The sequence below is a fragment of the Perognathus longimembris genome, chromosome 13 (assembly GCF_023159225.1).
Source record: "Perognathus longimembris pacificus isolate PPM17 chromosome 13, ASM2315922v1, whole genome shotgun sequence".
Classification (NCBI taxonomy): Eukaryota; Metazoa; Chordata; class Mammalia; order Rodentia; family Heteromyidae; genus Perognathus; species Perognathus longimembris.
In genome coordinates, this window is record NC_063173.1 from 16,019,846 (window position 1) to 16,039,603 (window position 19,758).

Genomic DNA, 19,758 nt, shown 5'->3' on the forward strand with positions numbered 1-19,758 from the left:
AGACAATGGGGCTATTGCCAAGTAAGCCTGCAATTTAAAAAAATTTGCACGAGTGTGTTCATCAATATGATGATTCCATTTTCTTCAATAAAGGTGGAATGTCATTATAAATAGTAATAATATTCAAGAACCAGTATATACTTTTATGCAATGATGAGTGTATATGTAGTTTTATAACTGATCTTAGTAATAGACCTGAAAATTTTTTCTTATGCTCTCTTTTTATATTTGTACTTTTAAACATTATTTATTATATAGCTTCAAAGAAATATAAGAAAAATGAAAATAATAGCAATAAATACCAGTGTAACAGAAAAATTGCAATACATAGAGTCTTGACAGATTATTCTGGTAATTGTTTACATACACAACTGTGTGCTTATGATATGTTCCATTAAACAAAATTATTTTCATTAACGATGCAGAATTGAGTAAACAGAGTGTGAAGGAAAATACATGATTTTCACATGGTTATATAGCAAATGGTTAAGTCAGAAATATCTAGCTGTGAAGACTTCCTTTACTAGCTATTTAATAATGATGGCAAATTACAATAATCACAAAGATCAGTACACCCAAGATTATCTAACAGGTTTCATTTTTTAATTTGTGAAATGTTTACTGTTGTAGCCACTTTTATAAATCAGATAGGTTTTAGCTCACTTTTGTAGGATAAGCTGAAATACCTATCTTATAATAAGTGACTTTGATATTGCATATATTTTGTCTGGCAACATTCTAGATGTCTAAACATTGAGTTTGGGGAAGGTTTTGTCTTTTTGTATTGTTTTTAAGTAATTGCACAAAGGAGTTGTCATTTAACAAAGCAGTTTATAAATATTACACATCTTGATCAATATTACCCATTTCATTCTTACCCATTCTTACCTATCTCTCCTACCCACTTCTTACCTTGCTTTTCTTAATTTTGTAGGATATGCATTGATTTTTTTTGCCAATCCTGGGGCTTGAACTCAAGACTTAAGCACTGTCCCTGAGCTCCTTTGCTAAAGGCTAGCACTCTACCACAGTAGACACAGTGCCACTCCTGTTTTCTGGTGGTTAATTGGAGATAAGAGTCTCATGGACTTTCCAGCCCAAGCTGGCTTCAAACCACAATCCTTGGATCTCACCATCCTGAGTTGCTAGGTTTACAGGCACGAGCCACTAGCACCCAGATTACACACTGAATTCTTGACTGCATTCTCCCCGCTCCTTCTCCTCTTCATCCATCTACTACTCACATGTTTCTTTGCCTTGGTAAAGCTAATGTATAATACCATCATCAGGATTGTTCTATTCTTCAATATATTTATCAACTTAATTAATGTGAACATTTTTGTGAAGCCTTGAATCTGTTGCTGATACTATAACCAGACAGGAATTCTAAAGTATTATAAATGAAGTCATCTACTGTTCCAATTTATTGGCTGTTACAGTCTTACATTTTTTAAGCAGAAAATACTCTCCTAGCAAATAGTTTTAAACTCAAACTCAATAACTGTGAGAAAAGCATATGAGAGTCAGTCCAAATGGAATAAGGTCCATTCAAATCAAATAAATCACTTCCTACTGCAACAATCATTTCTAACTAGAATTCTGCAGCATGAAGTAAATTTATTTTAAATGGAATTTACACTTAACAAAGTTCAATCTTCGTTTCCAAATATTTCATTTCGACTTTCTTCATTTCCAGTTTTTGAGTGTATATTCTAAAGTTTTCATAAAACTTAATTCATTCTAAAAATTAATATGTAATCAATATAACCATATCTGCAAAAAAAAATTACATCACTATATTTCAAATCTTCTATTTGAGTCTTTGAGCATTAACAAAAGTCCAAAACAAGTCAGCCTTTTGGCATTTCAACAAAATGCCAAGTTTGTATAGTATGGGATGATTATGTGAGTTCCTATCTACAGTTAAGTAATTAAGATTTCTGCTCATGGATAATGACTACCCATGTGCAACTGATGGTGTAAGCAGAGCAAATAAGCCAAAATCTCTCACCTCCTGCTTGCTTGAGTACCTCTGCCCTCTCTCTGTCCTATGACATGAGAACCGCTTCGGGAGTGCCGAAGCTTTCTCAAGTGGTAAACACAAGAAGTCAGATTCATTACCCAAATCCCAAGTCTTACCTCTGGAAATGAGAATTCGTTCATCTTTTGATAGCAATACAAAGTCAAAGCAGTTATACAGCTACTCATTTATTATTTTGTGCATCTTTGGGGAATAAATCCCTAATGAAACTGGAGATTCAACTATGAATTCAAAAGTATCATGGAGCATCATTATGTTCTGGAGTGGATATTGGGCAACTCAATTCTCACAACACAATAACTGTTCTTCGAGCTGTTCCCAATTCTCTGGTGGTCAATTTATTCTTTTGTTTCCATCTTGGTAGATGTTCACAAGGAGATCTACCCTTTATTTAATATTTACAAGACAGAATAACTAAACAAATGGTTTTATAGATAAATACTCTTTCTAAGTTTGTTTTGATTAAGAAATGATATTGAGCCAGGAACCAGTGGCTCATGCCTGTAATTCTAGCTACTCAGAAGTCTGAGATTTGAGTATCATTATTCAAAGTCAGCCCAGCAAGAAAGTCCATCAGACTCTTACATCCAACTAACTCTCAAGAAAGCCAGAAGTGAAGGTGTGGCTCAGGTGTTAGAAAACTAAGCTTGACCAATTAAAATCTCAGGGATAGCACCTAGGTCCTGAAGCCAAGACCCAGGACAGGCAGCAAAAAGAATAATAATAAGCCTCTCTGTACATCTGTTTGATAATAAAAATTTTAAAAAAAGAATAATAATAAGAAAAAGAAAGAAGGAAAGGAAGAAAAGAAGAGAAAGGAAGAAATTGTAATGAGTTTCAGGTATAAAATGCTAATGTTAGCTTACACTGTGGCTTTTGTTCATTGCTCAGTATTTTGTACCAATTTCTGCAATAGCCAGCATTAAATACTTAGGGAGACATTGTTTGAAACATCGGGTAAGCCAACTTTTAAATGTCAAACAAATTTAAGACCTATATTAGCCTATCAGAATAAAGAAAATAAATACCTTAAGAATGGTGCAAATGAATACAAATCAAAATGAAGTTTGTCTGACTTCCAGAATGGAAATGGTGTCAAAATGTTGTTTTTTGAGTACTTCTTTATAGTATAGAACATCAGAATGTTCTAAATAAAGACAAAATACTACCCTAGCCCTCATGAATACTCAGTGTGGAATCTGCCATATGTAAGGCACTATATTGCCACTGTTGAGGGAGGAGGCTTAAAAACAATGATAACTTGAACCAATATTCCTGCCACACTCACTTTCTCCCAGCACCTACTCAGGAAGCTGAGAAAAGTAGCCAATGGCACCCTTCTCTTTGGTGGGGGTGGGGGACACTGTGTTGTCAATTCCTTCTCCCTATCATTTTCCTCCTTCCTATTTGCTTTGAAGCAACATAGACAGAGTTAGCAAGGAGTAAATTAGAAGAGGTGAATGAGAAAGTTCCACTATAGCATAAATGCACATTTAGGAAGGAAATAAAGGCAGAAAAAGTTCTGAGATAAATGACTTCCATATATGGTACCCAAATTTTAGCTAGCCCATCAACCTCTATTACCAGATAAAGGAAAGAATGAAGAATCCCCTAAGCATCCCAACTTCCCAGCAATTCAAGGGAACTCAAAAAAGAAAAGGGTTTCAAGAGGTCTTTAAAGAAAAGTCTCACAAAACAAAACAAAAAAATGGGTTGTTATTTCATTTGATTGGTCTAAGTATGTCATTTCAGGTTTTCCTCAGTTACTGATGCTTATGTAGAAATTTTACATGTACCCTTAACATTGATGTGTAAGGGAAAAATCATTATAAAATCCATAATCATCCAAAAATGTAATATTGTTTTGTATTTTTGTATACCTTTATCACTTAATAGGCACACAGCATTGACAATGGATTTGAGAACTTTGCCAAAGGAAAACTAGAAAACTGTGAAGTCTGTCATGATAGCTCTTTCATATAATCTGAATATGTTGACAATTTCTCAGAGAATCCTGTACTATACCCACAAAGCAGGTGACCCATTTCTCAAATATCACAACTCAGAATTCTATTTTGTGCCATTCTGCCTTTGGTACAATAAGACATAGCAAGCATGCATTCATTCTGAATTTGATATTGAATCTGCAGGCCATGTACTGTTCCCTGTAGGCAGAGCAGGTAGCAAAATAATTTGACTTTAGCAAGGACAAATCGTCCTTTGATAAACACCCTAGTTCTCTTAAATCTTAAATTTAAAATTAAGTATCATATCTGTTACCCACAATATTTCTTGAAACAAGTCTCTTTTATTGTGCATTTATCATGATTAGAATGAATATTTACAAAATATATTCTGTTTTATGCCACATGATTGCATGATTGCAGTGATTCTCATGACTATAAACAGCACCTGAAAAGTAGTGGACCAGTATCTGACATTTACTATAAAGTACAGTGGTATCAGTGAGGGCCACAGGGCTTCATAAATGGGATGTTCCTCTCTCTGCGCTGTAGAAATCTCTAAAGCCCCTTGGGGACTAGGCTCACCCAACAGAAATATGCCTGGTGTCATTCTGCTGGCATGGTGAGCTTTTCAGTTGTTAAGTAGTTTAGGATGATTTTCATACAATTTACTCATTACTTTTGGATTCTTATGGTTATATACATTTCAAATTATCTTTAATCTTATTTTTAATTGCACCATTTACTGTTTTTAACACATTTTCTAAATTGCAGACATGAAAGAATGCAAGTAAATCAGATACTAATAACTCTCCTGGTTCATTTGTACGATTCAGTAATTGTGAGGAGTTCTTTCTTTGAAATTGCTTTCAAATAAATGCCCTCACTTCCTTATCCTTGCTGAACTGTTATGTCCTCACTAAGACCTGAGCTGACCACTCCCTGCCCCTGGTCCATCAACTTGCAGTGCTTGAATTGCTTTGATTTTTCTCTATTGGATTCATGCCCCTCTTGAAGTAAGATTATTTTAAATTTTTATCATATTAAAAGTTTTATTATATGGGTATAGAACATAAAATTTCACCTTGACTGCTTGTCACTAAATAATTCAAAATGATTCTCAAATGCACAAAGGAATAAATAAATTATTTAAAAGATTCATATCCATGATTCTAGAAGCTAAAAGATTGATTTTTTTTTTCTGATGCACTGGAGAAAAGAGAAGAAAGGGAAGGACACATGATACTAGTCTGCATACAATGATGGATGATGGATGAGCAGAGAAGAGCTACAGTTTTGAGGGAGAGAAAGCCAAGTTAGCTCCATTATCCTGAGCAACACATGGGTCTCACCAGGAATTCAACTTTTCAAAATGTGTTCACCTCGCTGTCATCACACTACAAACTGGACTCTTTCCTCAGAAATTATTCTTTGTTTCACTCAGTCCTTAGATGAGGAACCATCTCCTCATTCCAGTAGAGGATTCACTTACTTTGACCAGACAAGGAAATTCACAGATTAATCAGAGTTGGTCCCTGCTCTTCTTTTATAGAGATCCTCGTAATTGGGAAAGATAAGAAGCTGGGACTACAAACTAGAGTATTATGAGTCCTGAAAGTCAATTATTCAAAGACAACTTTCTATAAGAAAAAGATTTCTAAAAGATGTTGTGTGTTCATACCCTGATATTTCTCTTAGAACGTATTCAGATGTAATTTTGGTTGTCATGCTTCTCTCAAGAAACAGCAGATAGAGGTTGGAGAGAACACAGCTGAGGGACTGAGGTAGAATGAACTGGGGTCTCACTAAACCCTTTGATGTTATATCCCTAATGAACTCAAGATCCCTAGTTGGCTCAACCTCTCATGTTCCCAATACCATTCAAAAGCACCATTCTGGGAAGCAAAACTGACAACCCCATGGTACTTTGGAAATACACAAGATCTAAATTATAACAAGATTGAAAAATGTGTGCATAAAATTTTGAAACAAGTTTCAGCAAATTCTGCATTCTGTAAAACAATTTATGCTTTCAATTGTAAGTTCTAATTGTATTTATGTTAATCATTATAAGTCTCTTAATTTTTATGTCATTTGAAATTGTAACCTTTATATTTGCTGACAGCTCCACATTTGGATAGATATAGATATATTTGTATACATCTTGCCAACAGAATGGGTTATGGCATATGTGGGTATTTATTGCTACTACAAATTCTGAGAAAGAGAGAGACTTTACTAAAATAATATTTTACTCTTAAGCACTTTCTTCAAAGCCCCCATAATCTCATTATTCCTAAGACTATAGATGAGGGGGTTCAACATGGGGATCACCACCATGTAGAACACAGATATCACCTTGTTCTGGTCAGTGGAGTAACTGGATGTGGGCATCACATAAATGAATGTAATGGTCCCATAGTACAAAGTCACCGCAGTGAGGTGGGAGGTGCAGGTGGAGAAGGCCTTTTGGCGGCCCTCAGAGGATCTCATCTTCAGGATGGTGATGAGGATGTATATGTAGGAGATGGCTATGACAATCACTGTGAACACAATTATAGAACCAGCAGAACAAGTGGAAACAAGTATAAAAATGCTGTGTACCGAACATGAGAGCTCAACTAAAGGAGCAAAATCACAGAAGAAATGATTGACTCTGTTGGGTCCACAGAAGGTTAAACCAAAGAAGGAAACGGTAAAGGAGGAAGCATTCAGAAAACCCCCTATGTAAGAAACTACAAGTAACTGCACACAGACTCCTGTGGACATTTTGGTTGAATAGAGCAGCGGGTCACAGATGGCCACAAAGCGGTCATAGGCCATGGCAGCCAGAAGAAAGCATTCGACTGTCCCAAAGCAAACAACTGTACCCAGCTGGATGCTACATCCATGGTAGGAGATTATATTTTTGTCCACCAGGAAGTTGACCAACATGTTGGGTGTGACAGAAGATGAAAAGACTATGTCAACAAAAGCTAAATTGCTTAGGAAAAAGTACATGGGGTGGTGGAGCTGAGTGGAGACTCTGATGAGAAGGATGGTGCAGAGATTTCCAGATATGGTGACCAGGTAGATGCCCAGGATGATGATGAAGAGGATGACTCGAAGGACTGGATCATGTGTTAAGCCCAATAAAATGAACTCTGTCACTGCAGTGTGGTTCCCCTCCACCAGGGAATCCATCAGACAATGGAGCTGCTCCCAAATAAACCTGCAATTTAAAAATTGCAGGAGTATGTTTAAAAATATGATGGTCCCATTCTCGTTAATAAATGTGGAATGTCATTTTAAACAGTAATATTCTAGAGCCATTACATATTTTCATGCAGTGATGAGTGTATATGTAATCATATAATTTATCGTAGTAAAAGTTCTGAAATTCTTTCCTGTACATGCTCTTTTTTCATATTTGTACTTTTGAACACTTTATTATGTGCCTTCAAAAATGCATAATACACAGCTAAAATTGTGTATATGTATAAATATATGCTTATGATATATTCCAGTACACAATACTATTTTCATTATCAATGTAGGATTGAATAAACACAGTCTGAATAAGAGTATGTAACTTTTCACATGGTTATATGCCAAATGGTAAAGTCAGAAGTATGAAGTTGTGAAGGTTGTTCCTTCAGTAACTATGTAAAAATGATGTCAAATTATAATAATCACACAATTCAGTATACCCAGGATCTAACAGGTTTCTTCCTTTTTTTTTTTTTTTTTTGGCCAGTCCTGGGGCTTGGACTCAGGGCCTGAACACTGTCCCTGGCTTCTTTTTGCTCAAGGCTAGCACTCTGCCACTTGAGCCACAGCGCTGCTTCTGGTCGTTTTCTGTATATGTGGTGCTGAGGAATTGAACCCAGGGCCTCATGTATACGAGGCAAGCACTCTTGCCACTAGGCCATATCCCCAGCCCCAGGTTTCTTCCTTTTTAAATTTTTTTAAATGTTTATAATTATAGTCACTCTTATAAACCAGATTTTAGCTCATTTTAATAGGATAGGCTGAAAGACCTATGTAGCTTACCGTAAACAAATTTGTGTTGCACATCTTCTGTCTGGAAATATGTGAGATCTTTTAAGTCGTTGTCTAAAGGAATTGTCATTTAGCAAAGCAGTTTATGACTATAACACATCTTGATCAATATCACCTCTTTCGACATTCATACTCACTCTCCCAAATCACCCTTTTGAGTGCTTTTCTTAATTTTGTAGGATATACATTGAATTCTTGACTGCATTCTCTCCCCCTTCTCCTCTCCATCCATCCACTACTGACATGTTTCTTTGGCTGTGGTAAAGTTAATGTGTAATATCATCAGGGTTCTTCTATTCTTCAATATACTTATCAACTTAGTGAAAACCTTTTTGTGAAGGTATGAATACATTCCTAGCTGGCGCCAGTTGCTCACACCTGTAATCCTACCTATTCAAGAGGCTGAAATCTGAAAATCTCAGGTCAAAGCCAATCAGGGCAGGAAAGTCTGTGAAACTCTTATTTCCAATTAGCCACCAGAAAACCAAAGTGGTGCTGTGGTTCAAGGAGTAAAGCACTAACCTTGAGCTGAAGAACTCTAGGACAGTGCCAAGGCCCAGAGTTCAAGTTCCACGATCAACATATAAATAAAGAAATAGATAGATGATAGATAGATAGATAGATAGATAGATAGATAGATAGATAGATAGATACTATTACCAGACAGGAATTCTGAATTCACTTTTTCAATTTTCAATTTATTGGCTGTTATTGTCTTACGTTTTTGAAGCAGACAATGTTCTTCTAACAAATACTTTCAAATTCAAACTCAATAACTATGAGAAAAGCACTTGATAGTCCAAATTCAGGAAATAAAGTAATTTTAAACTAGATTTATATTTAGCAATGCTCAATCTTCATTTCCAAATATCTAACTTCATTTCAAAAGGTTCTTCATATCCAATTTTAGTGTACATAGTAATAGTTTCATAATTCCTATGTAACTCTGAAAATTCATACATGAACTATATAAGTATTTCTGCAAAAAAAATACATCTTTATATTTCAAATAATCTATTTAAATCTTTAAGCATTAACAAAAGCCCAAACAAATAAATGATAACATTTTGGCCAAGTTAGAATTGTGTGGGATGATTATGTTAGCTCCTGTTCTTTGGTTAAGTAAATAAGATTTTTGATGACGGATAATGACTATTTATCCATGTGGTAGTTCCACAGATGGTGAACAGAACGGGTCAGCCAAAATCTCTCACCTCCTGATTGCTTGAGTAGCTCTGCCCTCTCTTTTTCCTATGACATGAGAACCACTCAGGAGTAAAGCTTTCTCAAGTGGTAAACGCAAGAAGTCAGATTCATTACCAAATCCCAAGTCTTACCTCTGGAAATGAGAATTCATTCATCTTTTGATAGCAATACAAAGTCAAAGCAGCTATATAGCTACTCTTTTATTATTTCGTTCATCTTTGGGGAATAAATCCCTAATGAAACTAGAGATTCAATTATGAATTCAAAAGCTTCGTAGAAAATCATTATGTTCTGGAGTGCATATTTGCAAACTCAATTCTCACAACACAACAACTTTTTCAGAGCTGTTATCAATTCTCTGGTGGTCAATTTATTCTTTTGTTTCTATCTTGCTAGATGTTCATAATAAGATCTACAACTTTATTTCATATTTACAAGATAGTATAACTAAACAAATGGTTCCCTAGATAAAATATTTCTAGATTTACTTTGATAATTATGACTAAGAAATAGGGGAGAGCCAGGCACTTGTGGCTCATGCTTATAATTCTAGCTACTGAGAAGTCTGATATCTGAGGATCACAATTCAAAGCCATCCCAGCAAGAAAGTCCATGAGACTCTTACCCCAAAATAACTACCAAGAAAGCCAAAGTGAAGCTGTGGCTCAAGTGCTGTTCTTAGTTTTTGGTTTTGGCCAGCAGTCAGGATGTGATATGCATGCTGTATGTCATGCCGGAGCACATACATGTCCTTTTTATTTTTGCCAGTCCTGGGGCTTGAACTCAGGGCCTGGTCACAATCCCTGAGCTTCTTTTGTGCAAGGCTAGTGCTCTACCACTTGAGCCACAGTGCCAGTTCTGGCATTTTCTGTTTATGTAGTACTGAGGAATCAAACCTAAGGCTTTATGAATGCTAGGCAAGCACTCTACCACTAAGCCACATTCCCAGCCCTACACCCATTTTTTTAACGAACATCGATGCAAAACTTCTCAATCAAATTCTGGCCAAACTACCTCAACAATTAATTTTTAAAAGTCCTAAACTATGGCCAAACAGGATTCATTCCAAGGATGCAAAGCTGGCTCAATATATGCAACTCAGTTAATGTAATTCAACACATCAACAGGAGCAAGGACAAGAACCACATGCTCATCTCCTTAGAGACAGAAAAGGCATTTGACAAGATGCAACATCCTCAAAAAAATTAACTTCCCCCAAAACAAATCCTCAAATAAACAACTGCCCCATTAATAAGTGGGGTAAAGACTTAAAGAGAGGCTTCTCTGACGAGGAAATGAGAATAGCCAAGAGGCACATCAAGAAGTGCCATAAAAGAAATGCAAATCAAAACAATACTGATATTCCACCTTACCCCAGTAAGAATGTCTATTATCAAGAAAACTAATAACAACAGATGCTGGAGGTGATGTGGCCAAAAGGGAACACTACTACACTATTGGTGGGAGTGTAAACTTGTTCAACCACTCTGGAAAGAAGTATGGAGGGTCCTCAAAAAGCTAAACACACAGAGCTCTCTATGACCTAGTCACCCCACTTTTGAGCATTTATCCAAAGGATCACAAGCAAGACCACACTAAAGCTACCAGCACAACCATGTTCATTGCAGCACTGTTTACCATAGCTAAAATATGGAACCAACCCAGATGTCCCTCAGTAGATGAATGGAACAAGAAACTGTGGTATAGTGGGACTGGGGATATGGCCTAGTGGCAAGAGTGCTTGCCTCATATGCATGAAGCCCTGGGTTCAATTCCCCAGCACTACATATACAGAAAATGGCCAGAAGTGGAGCTGTGGCTTAAGTGGCAGAGTGCTAACCTTGAGCAAAAGAAGCCAGGGACAGTGCTCAGGCCCTGAGTCCAGTCCCCAGGACTGGCAAAAAAAAAAAAAGAAAGAAAGAAAGAAAGAAAGAAAGAAAGAAAGAAAGAAAGAAAGAAAAAGAAACTGTGGTGCATATACACAATCTAATTATATGCTTCCATCAAAAGGAATAACATCACCCCTTTCATAAGGAAATGGAAAGACTTGGAAAAATTTCATATTATGTGAAGTAAGTTAGACCCAAAGAAAACTAGGCTCCATTGGTTTCCCTCATTTGTAATAATTAGCATACCTAGAGGATAGTCCTAGCAGAGCTATCACAATAGCTCAATAGCTATGTACATATGACCATATAAGATGATACTAAGCAAATGAACTCCAAGTTATGGAAATAACTGGTTTGCCAGTGTTGTTGTTTTCAATGTAGTATGTGAAATTATGCCCTTTTCTTTTGTTTTTCTTCCCTATGGTTTAGCCCCTGTTGTCACTGCACTTGATTTTGGTACTCTGGGTATTGTATATATGTTGATCTGAATCACGGAGGTGAAGGGAACCATCAAAATGGTGAGACAAAGGGTAAAAGGTGGACCAATACAACAACAATACTTACAAGACAATATGTTGTAAACTAGCTATACTACTCAGAGGAGGAAGGAAGGTGGGAGAAAAATGAGGGAGGAGGTAACAAGTTTGACAAGAAATGTACTTACTACCTTACATATGTAACTGTAACCCCTCTGTACATCACCTTGACAATAAAAATAATATTAAAAAATCCAACATTCATTTATGAGGAAAGCTCTGGAATAACTAGGAATCCATGAAACATTCTTCCATATAATAAAAGCTGTATATGACAAAACTACAGCCAACATTACACTTAATGGTGAAAAGTTAAAGCCATTTTCTCTAAAATTAGGAATAAGACAAGGATGTCGGCTCTCTCCACTCCTCCTCAATATAGTTTTGGAATTCCTAGCCAGAGCAATAAGGCAAGAAGCAAACATAAAAAGGGATCCAAAGAGGAAAATGAAGTAAAACTCTATCTCTTTGCAGGTGACATGATCAAGTATTTAAAGTATCCCATAGACTTCTCTCCCAAGTTACTTGATCTGATCTGAAACTTGGGCAAAGTAGCAGGGTATAAAAGTAACCTACAGAAATCAATAGCTTTTCTGTATTCCAACAATGAGAAGAGCCAGGCTGAAATCAGGAAAGCAACTCCCTTTGTAATAACCTCAAAAATAAAATAAAATAAAACAACTAGTAATTAACATAACCAAAGATGTGAAGGACCTCTGTAATGAGAACTTTAAAAACCTGAAAAGAAGAAAATAAAACAAATCTAAGAAAGTGGAAAAGCCTCCGTGCTCCTGGATTGGGAGGATTAACATTGTGTAAATGGCAGCACTGCCAAAAGCTATCTACAAATTCAGTGCAATCGCCATCAATATCCCAACAACATTTTTAATGAAATTGAATAAGCAATTCAAAATGTCATATTGAATAATAGAAGACCCCAGATAGCAATAACAATCCTTAGCAGGAAGAGCAGTGTTAGAGGAATATTAATACCAAATTTCAAACTCTATTATGAACCCATAATAGTGCTGGCAGAATTGGTTGCACACGTACTCAGGAAGCTAAGATAAGAGGATCTTGATTCAAAACCAGAGGCAAGAAAGTCTGTGAAACTCTAATCTCCAATAAACCAACAAAAAGTCGAAAACGGATATGTGACTTAAGTGGTTGAATGGTACCCTTGAGCACAAAAGCTCAAGTACAGTGCTCAGGACCTGATGTCAATCCCTAGGACTAGCACAGGAAGAAAATGATAGTTTCATAATGTGTTATGGTTGAAATTGAAGATGACTATGAAGTGACTCCTTGTAGATCTTGAAATGACCTGTAAATAACCTCAAGCAACTCTCAATCACATTCTGAGAATGCATACATTTCTAGAAAAATACTTGAAGTCTTAAGAGTCATATCACTTGGAGTTCCTGAAACATCTTGGCACTTACTTCTAACATCTCACCATCCACCCGCAGGGGATCCTCCAATGACCTAGTAGGAGCCCTCCCAAGGACACAGAGGAAGCCAGGCATGTCCATTAGATGATTAAATGGATCATTACATCTGAACATTAAAGTAGCCCTCTACTCCAGCCTATAGACCAAATTACTGGAGATAGTCCACTTATCTTGAGACCAGAGGGGTCTGGACGTACTAGAGCTCCTGATAACAGACCCACTACCTCACACCCTTATAAAGACTAAGAGGCTCTTTTTTGTTTTGTTTATAGTTTTTCTGAATAATAATTTATTTATTGTCAAAGTGATGTACAGAGGGGTTACAGTTTCATACATAAGGCAGTGGGTACATTTCTTGTACAATTTGTTACCTCTTCCCTCTTGAGACACCTACACATCCCCATGGATAAACTATACCAACCCTTACATCACACTACAAAAGAAAATGAACTAAAAATGCACCTTTGAGGAAAACAAAAATGAGAAAGTAGGGCTGGGAATATGGCCTAGTGGCAAGAGTGCTTGCCTCATATACATGAAGCCCTGGGTTTGATTCCTCAGCACCACATATATAGAAAATGGCCAGACGTGGTGCTGTGGCTCAGGTTGCAGAGTGCTTGCCTTGAGCTAAAAGAAGCCAGGGGCAGTGCTCAGGCCCTGAGTTCAAGGCCTAGGACTGGCCAGAGAGAGAGAAAGAGAGAGAGAGAGAGAATAGCCACATTTATAGGTTAATATAAGAGAAGTTCAAGGCCTAGGACTTGCCAGAGAGAGAGAGAGAGAGAGAGAGAGAGAGAGAGAGAGAGAGAGAGAATAGCCACATTTATAGGTTAATATAAGAGAAATATGTTCTTTGAGGAATATGGTTTCAGGCTTGGCAAAAACATCCACAAACCTTGAATTAGAAAAAAGAAAACCCTTTTGATCTTTATAGAACTATGGTAAGTTTTTAAACTGTATTTTGACAAAAAAAATCAGACTTTGTTTTTTTCTGTTTTTCAGGCTGTTATTCATATCCAGACAAATTTTAGATTTAGCTTAACAATCCATACAAACAATGCCATCATAGTTTTTTTAGCATAATTTCAATGAATGTTTATTTTAAGAAAAATCTGGTGGTGCACTTAAAGTAGTATTGTACCTACATAGCAACTCAAGACACCAATTTCAAATCCAGGCCACAAAACAAAACAAAAAATCTGTTGCTATTTCATTTGATTGATCTGAGTATGTAATTTCCATTTTTCCTCCATTGTTATTTCCTTACAAAGAAGTTTAATGTTTGCCATTAACATTGATGTACATGGGGGAAAATCATTATAAAATTCATGATCAACGGGGCTGGGGATATAGCCTAGTGGCAAGAGTGCCTGCCTCGGATACACGAGGCCCTAGGTTCGATTCCCCAGCACCACATATACAGAAAAAACGGCCAGAAGTGGCGCTGTGGCTCACGTGGCAGAGTGCTAGCCTTGAGCGGGAAGAAGCCAGGGACAGTGCTCAGGCCCTGAGTCCAAGGCCCAGGACTGGCCAAAAAAAAAAAAAAAATTCATGATCAACCAACAATATATAATGTTGTTTAGCATTCTCTGTATACCCTCATCAATTAACAGGTACACAGAATTGACAATGGATTTGAAAACTTTGCCAAAGAAAAATTGTAGAACTTCAAACCCTACAGGAGTACCTCTTTAATCCAATCTGAGTATGTTCACAATTTCTCTAAGAATCCTGTACATCACTCACAAAGCAAGTGACCCATTTCTCAACTATCACAACTCAGAATTCCATTCTGCACCATTTTCCCTGTGGTTCAACACGACAGAACAAGCAATGCATTTGTTCTGAATTTGGTATTGAATCTGCAGGCCATGTATTGTTCCTTGTAGGTGGAGCAGGTAGCAAAATAATTTGACTATAGCAAGGACAATTTGTCCTTTGATAAACATCCTAGTTATCTGAAATCTTAATTTTAAACTTAAATATATCTGTTACATGCAACACTTCTTTGAACTAAGATGATTCTTTTACTATACATTTAACATGACTAGAATGAATATTTGCAAAGTATATTCTGCTTTATGCCATATGCTTGCATGAGTGCAGACATTCATATGATTATGAACAGCACCTGAAAAGCAATGGACCAATATCTGACATTACTATAAAGTACAGTGGTTTCAGTGTGGGCCACAGGGCTTCATGAATTGGATGTTGCTCTCTCTGTTGTGGACTTGAAATCTCTAAAGCCCCATGGGACTAGGCTCACAAAACAGAAATATATCTATTGTCATTCTGCTGGCATGGTGTTTTGTTTTGTTTTTTGGTAAGTGCTTTATGAAGATTTTTGTACAATTTAGCATTCCTTTTGGACTCTTACAGTTATGTACATTTCAAGTTGCCTTTAACCTTCTTTTTAAATTGCACAGTTTTCCTGTTCTTAACACATTTTCTAAACTGCAGGTACAAAAGGCTGTGTGGTAGAATGCATAAGCATCAGATAATAATTGGTTTGTAGGCTTCAATAATTATGATTTCTTCCTTTGAAATTGCTGTCAAAGCAGTATGAAGTTTCCTCAAAAGACTAAATGTAGCTTTCCTATGGCTCAGAAATCCCATCCTTGGGCAACTCCCCAAATGATCACAAACATGCCCACACTAAAGCTACCAGCACAACTATGTTCATTGCAGCATTATTTACCATAGCTAAGATATGGAATTGATCCAGATGCCTCTCTGGAGATGAATGGATAAAGAAAATGTCATATATGTGCACAATGGAATTCTATGCTTCAATCAGAAAGAAAGACATTTCCCCATTCATAAAGAAATGGAAAGTCTTGGGGAAAAATCATATTAAGTGAAGTAAAGCAGACCCTAAGAAACATAGGCTCCATGATTTCCCTCACCTGTAATAATTAGTATATGTCTAGGATAGTCCTAGCAAAGGACTGCAATAGCCCAACAGCTATGTACATATGACCTTATGAAATGATGCTAATTGAAATGAACTACATGATGAGGAAAGGAGAGAATTTTTGTTGTTGTTTTGGTTTTCTTCCTTTCCTCTCTTCCTTCCTTCCTTCCTTCCTTCCTTCCTTCCTTCCTTCCTTCCTTCCTTCCTTTCTGTTGTAGTGTACTTTTTACAGTTAGTTCTATTGTCTTTTGACTTTTTTTTCGCCTCTGGTTTATTTCCCATGCTCCCTGTTTCTCATTTTAGTACCCTTTGTCTTATATATAAGCTTATTGGATTCGGGGGAGGGCAGGGGAATCATAGAAATTGTGGAACAAAGGATGAACCAATGCATCGTGATGCTCACTAGACACTATGCTGGAAATGAACTTTACAACTTGGGGGTGGGGGAAGCTGAGTGGAAGGAAAAACCAGAGAAAATAATGGAGGGGAATAACACTTGAAAAGAAATGTCCTCATTACCTTAATTATGTAATGTTCTGTACATCACCTTTACAATGAAAAAAGAAGGAAAGAAATTGATACCCAATAGGAAATGTCCTCACTTCCTTCCATCCTTGCTCAGGGTGTTATGCCCCCACTGAGACCTGCACTAACCATGCTCTGTACTTGGTCCATCAACTCCCAACACATGAAACTGTTTTAATTTTTCTCTGCTGAGCTCATGCCTCTCTCTCTCTCTCTCTCTCTCTCTCTCTCTCTCTCAGTAAAATTATTTAAAATGTTTACTATATGGATGGTAGGACATCAATTTCATCTTGACTGCTTGACACTTGTTAAAAAAAAAACAGGCTGAGCAGTTCCTCGAATAAATGAATAACTCAAAATACTTCTTCAAAAATATCAACTATTAAAGGAAATATTAAAAAGACTCATGCCCATGATTGTAACAACAAAAAGATTCATTTCCTTCTAAAGCCCTGAAGAAAAGAGAAGGGGAAGTGGATATAGTACTCGTCAGCACGTAAAGATGGATGATGTCTGAGGAGAGAAGAAATGGAATTTTAAGAAAGAGAAAGCCAAGTTAGCTCCAGCATCCTGAGCAGCACATGGGTCTCCACAGAAAGCCAGCCTCAACTGTGTTTATAACACCCTTTGTGTCATCACACTTCAAGCTGGACTCTTTCTAAGAAATTATTCTTTGTTTTTCTTTCACTCAGTCCTTAGATGAGGAAAGCTCTCCTCCTCACAGCAGAGGATTCACCTGCCTTGACCAGACAAGGGAATTCACAGATTAATCAGAGATAGTCCCTGCTACTCTTCTCTGTGGACCCCCCTAATTGGTGGAGAGAAGCTAGGACTACAAACGGCAATGTTATGAGTCATAAAGGTCAACTATTCAAAGATAACCTTTCTATAAGAAAAACATGTCTAAAAATGTTATGTGCTCATACCTTGATATTTCTCTTACAATGTATTTAAACATAAATATACGGTTGTCATGTTTGTCTCAGGACAAAACAGATATTGGAGAGAACACAGCTGAGGGACTGAGGTAGTGTCATTAGCAATCCTTCTGTTACTAGAAAAAAAAAGCTGAGATAACAAACTGGAGAAAAGGTTAATCTTGGCAACTGAGAATTGTTAGTCCTTGAAAGGTTGGTTCTGCTGCTCTGGACCATATGATTTCATCTTGGCAGGGACACATGCTATTTACCTCGTGGTTAGGAAGAAAAATAGAACCCAGAAGAATGAACTGGGATCTCATTAAACCCTTCGCTGTTACATCCCCAGTGAACTCAAGATCCCTAGTTGTCTCAACCTCTCATGTTCCCAGTAAAAAGCACCTAAAAGCACCACTCTGGGAAACAAGACTGACAACCCCATGGTACTTTGTAAATACATAAGATCCAAATTATAACAATATTGAATAACCTTAGCCTATAGGATTGAATGTTTTTGAAAAATTATGCATAAAACATTGAACCAAAGTTTATCCAATTATATTTTTGTAAAACAATTGTAAGTTTTATTCATGCAAATCATTAGGAGTCTCTTAATTTTTATTTTATTTGAAATTTTAACCTCCATATTTGCCAAAAGGTCCACATTGTATCCATTCACTCCACATTCATATGTGTCTCACTAACAGAATAGGTTAGGGCATATATGGGTTAGTATTACTATAACAAATTCAAAAAGAACAAAATAAGAGATGTCACTAAAAAGATATTTTACTACCAAGCTGTCTCTTCAATGCCCCCTTTATCTCATTATTTCTCAGACTGTAAATCAGGGGGTTCAACATGGGGATCACCACCATGTAGAACACAGATATCACCTTGTTCTGGTCAGTAGAGAAGTTAGACTTGGGCATCACATAAATGAATGTAATGGTCCCATAATATAGAGTGACCGCAGTGAGGTGGGAGGTGCAGGTGGAGAAGGCCTTGTGGCGTCCTTCCGTGGAGTGCATCTTCATGATGGTGATGAGGATGTAGATGTAGGAGATGGCTATGACAATCACTGTGAACAAAATTATAGATCCCGCAGAACAAGTGGAAATAACTATGGAAATACTGTCTACAGAACAGGAGAGCTTGACTAAAGGAGCAAAATCACAGAAGAAATGATTAACTCTATTGGGTCCACAGAAGATTAAACCGAAGAAGGAAAGGGTAAAGGAGGAAGCATTTAGAAAACCTCCTATGTAAGCAACTACAAGTAACTGCACGCAGACTCCTGTGGACATTTTGGTTGAATACAGCAGGGGGTTGCAGATGGCCATAAAGCGATCATAGGCCATTGCAGCTAGAACAAAGCATTCAACTGTCCCAAAGAAAACAGCTGACCCAAGCTGAATGCCACATCCTAAGTAGGAGATTGCATTTCTCTTCACCAGAAAGTTAACCAGCATATTAGGTGTAACAGAAGATGAATAGCCTATGTCAGCAAAAGCTAAATGGCTGAGGAAAAAGTACATGGGGTGGTGGAGCTGAGTGGAGACTCTGATGAGAAGGATTGTGCAGAGATTTCCCAATACAGTCACCAGGTAGATGCCCAGGATGATGATGAAGAGGACGACTCGAAGGACTGGATCATGAGTTAGGCCCAATAAAATGAACTCTGTCACTGCAGTGTGGTTCCCATCCATCTGGGAATCCATCAAACAATGGAGTTACAGCAAAATAAACCTGTAATTTAAACAATTGCAGGAAAATCAAAACCACATTGAGATTCCACTTCACCCCCATTAGAATGGTCATTATCAAGAAAACAAATAATAGTAGATGCTGGCAGGTATGTAGCCAAAAGGGAATGCTACTGCACTTTGGTGGGAGTACCAACTTGTTCAACCACTCTGAAAAGCAGTATGGAAGTTCCTGGAATGACTATCCACAGAGCTCCCACTCCTGGGCATTTACCCAAATGATCACCAACAAAGTCACACTAAAACTACCAGCACAGCCATGTTCATTGCAACATTATTTACCATGCCAGATGCCTCTCAGTAGATAAATGGATCAAGAAAATGTGGTAAATATACACAATAAAATTCTACACTTCCATCAAAAGGAATAACATCGCCCCTTCCATAAGGAAATGGAAAAAAATTCATATTAAGTGAAGTCAGACTCCCCCCCCCAAAATTAGGATCCATTGTTTCCCTCATATGTAATAATTACTATAGGTCTAAAATAGTCCTAGCAGAGGATCAC

The 19,758-nt window shown here is 37.1% G+C and overlaps 2 protein-coding genes across 2 annotated transcripts; both read right to left on the bottom strand.

Annotated features, from left to right (window-relative positions):
• Positions 1-6,243: 6,243 nt before the first annotated feature.
• Positions 6,244-7,189, bottom strand: LOC125361527 (olfactory receptor 502-like). The gene has a single exon (XM_048360049.1). It carries the CDS (start codon positions 7,186-7,188, stop codon positions 6,244-6,246), a length of 945 nt encoding a protein of 314 aa, XP_048216006.1. The 5' UTR covers position 7,189.
• An 11,071-nt stretch (positions 7,190-18,260) lies between these two features.
• On the bottom strand, positions 18,261-19,205 carry LOC125361517 (olfactory receptor 502-like). The gene has a single exon (XM_048360032.1). The coding sequence runs from the start codon at positions 19,203-19,205 to the stop codon at positions 18,261-18,263; it is 945 nt and encodes a 314-aa protein (XP_048215989.1).
• Between the last annotated feature and the right edge of the window lie 553 nt (positions 19,206-19,758).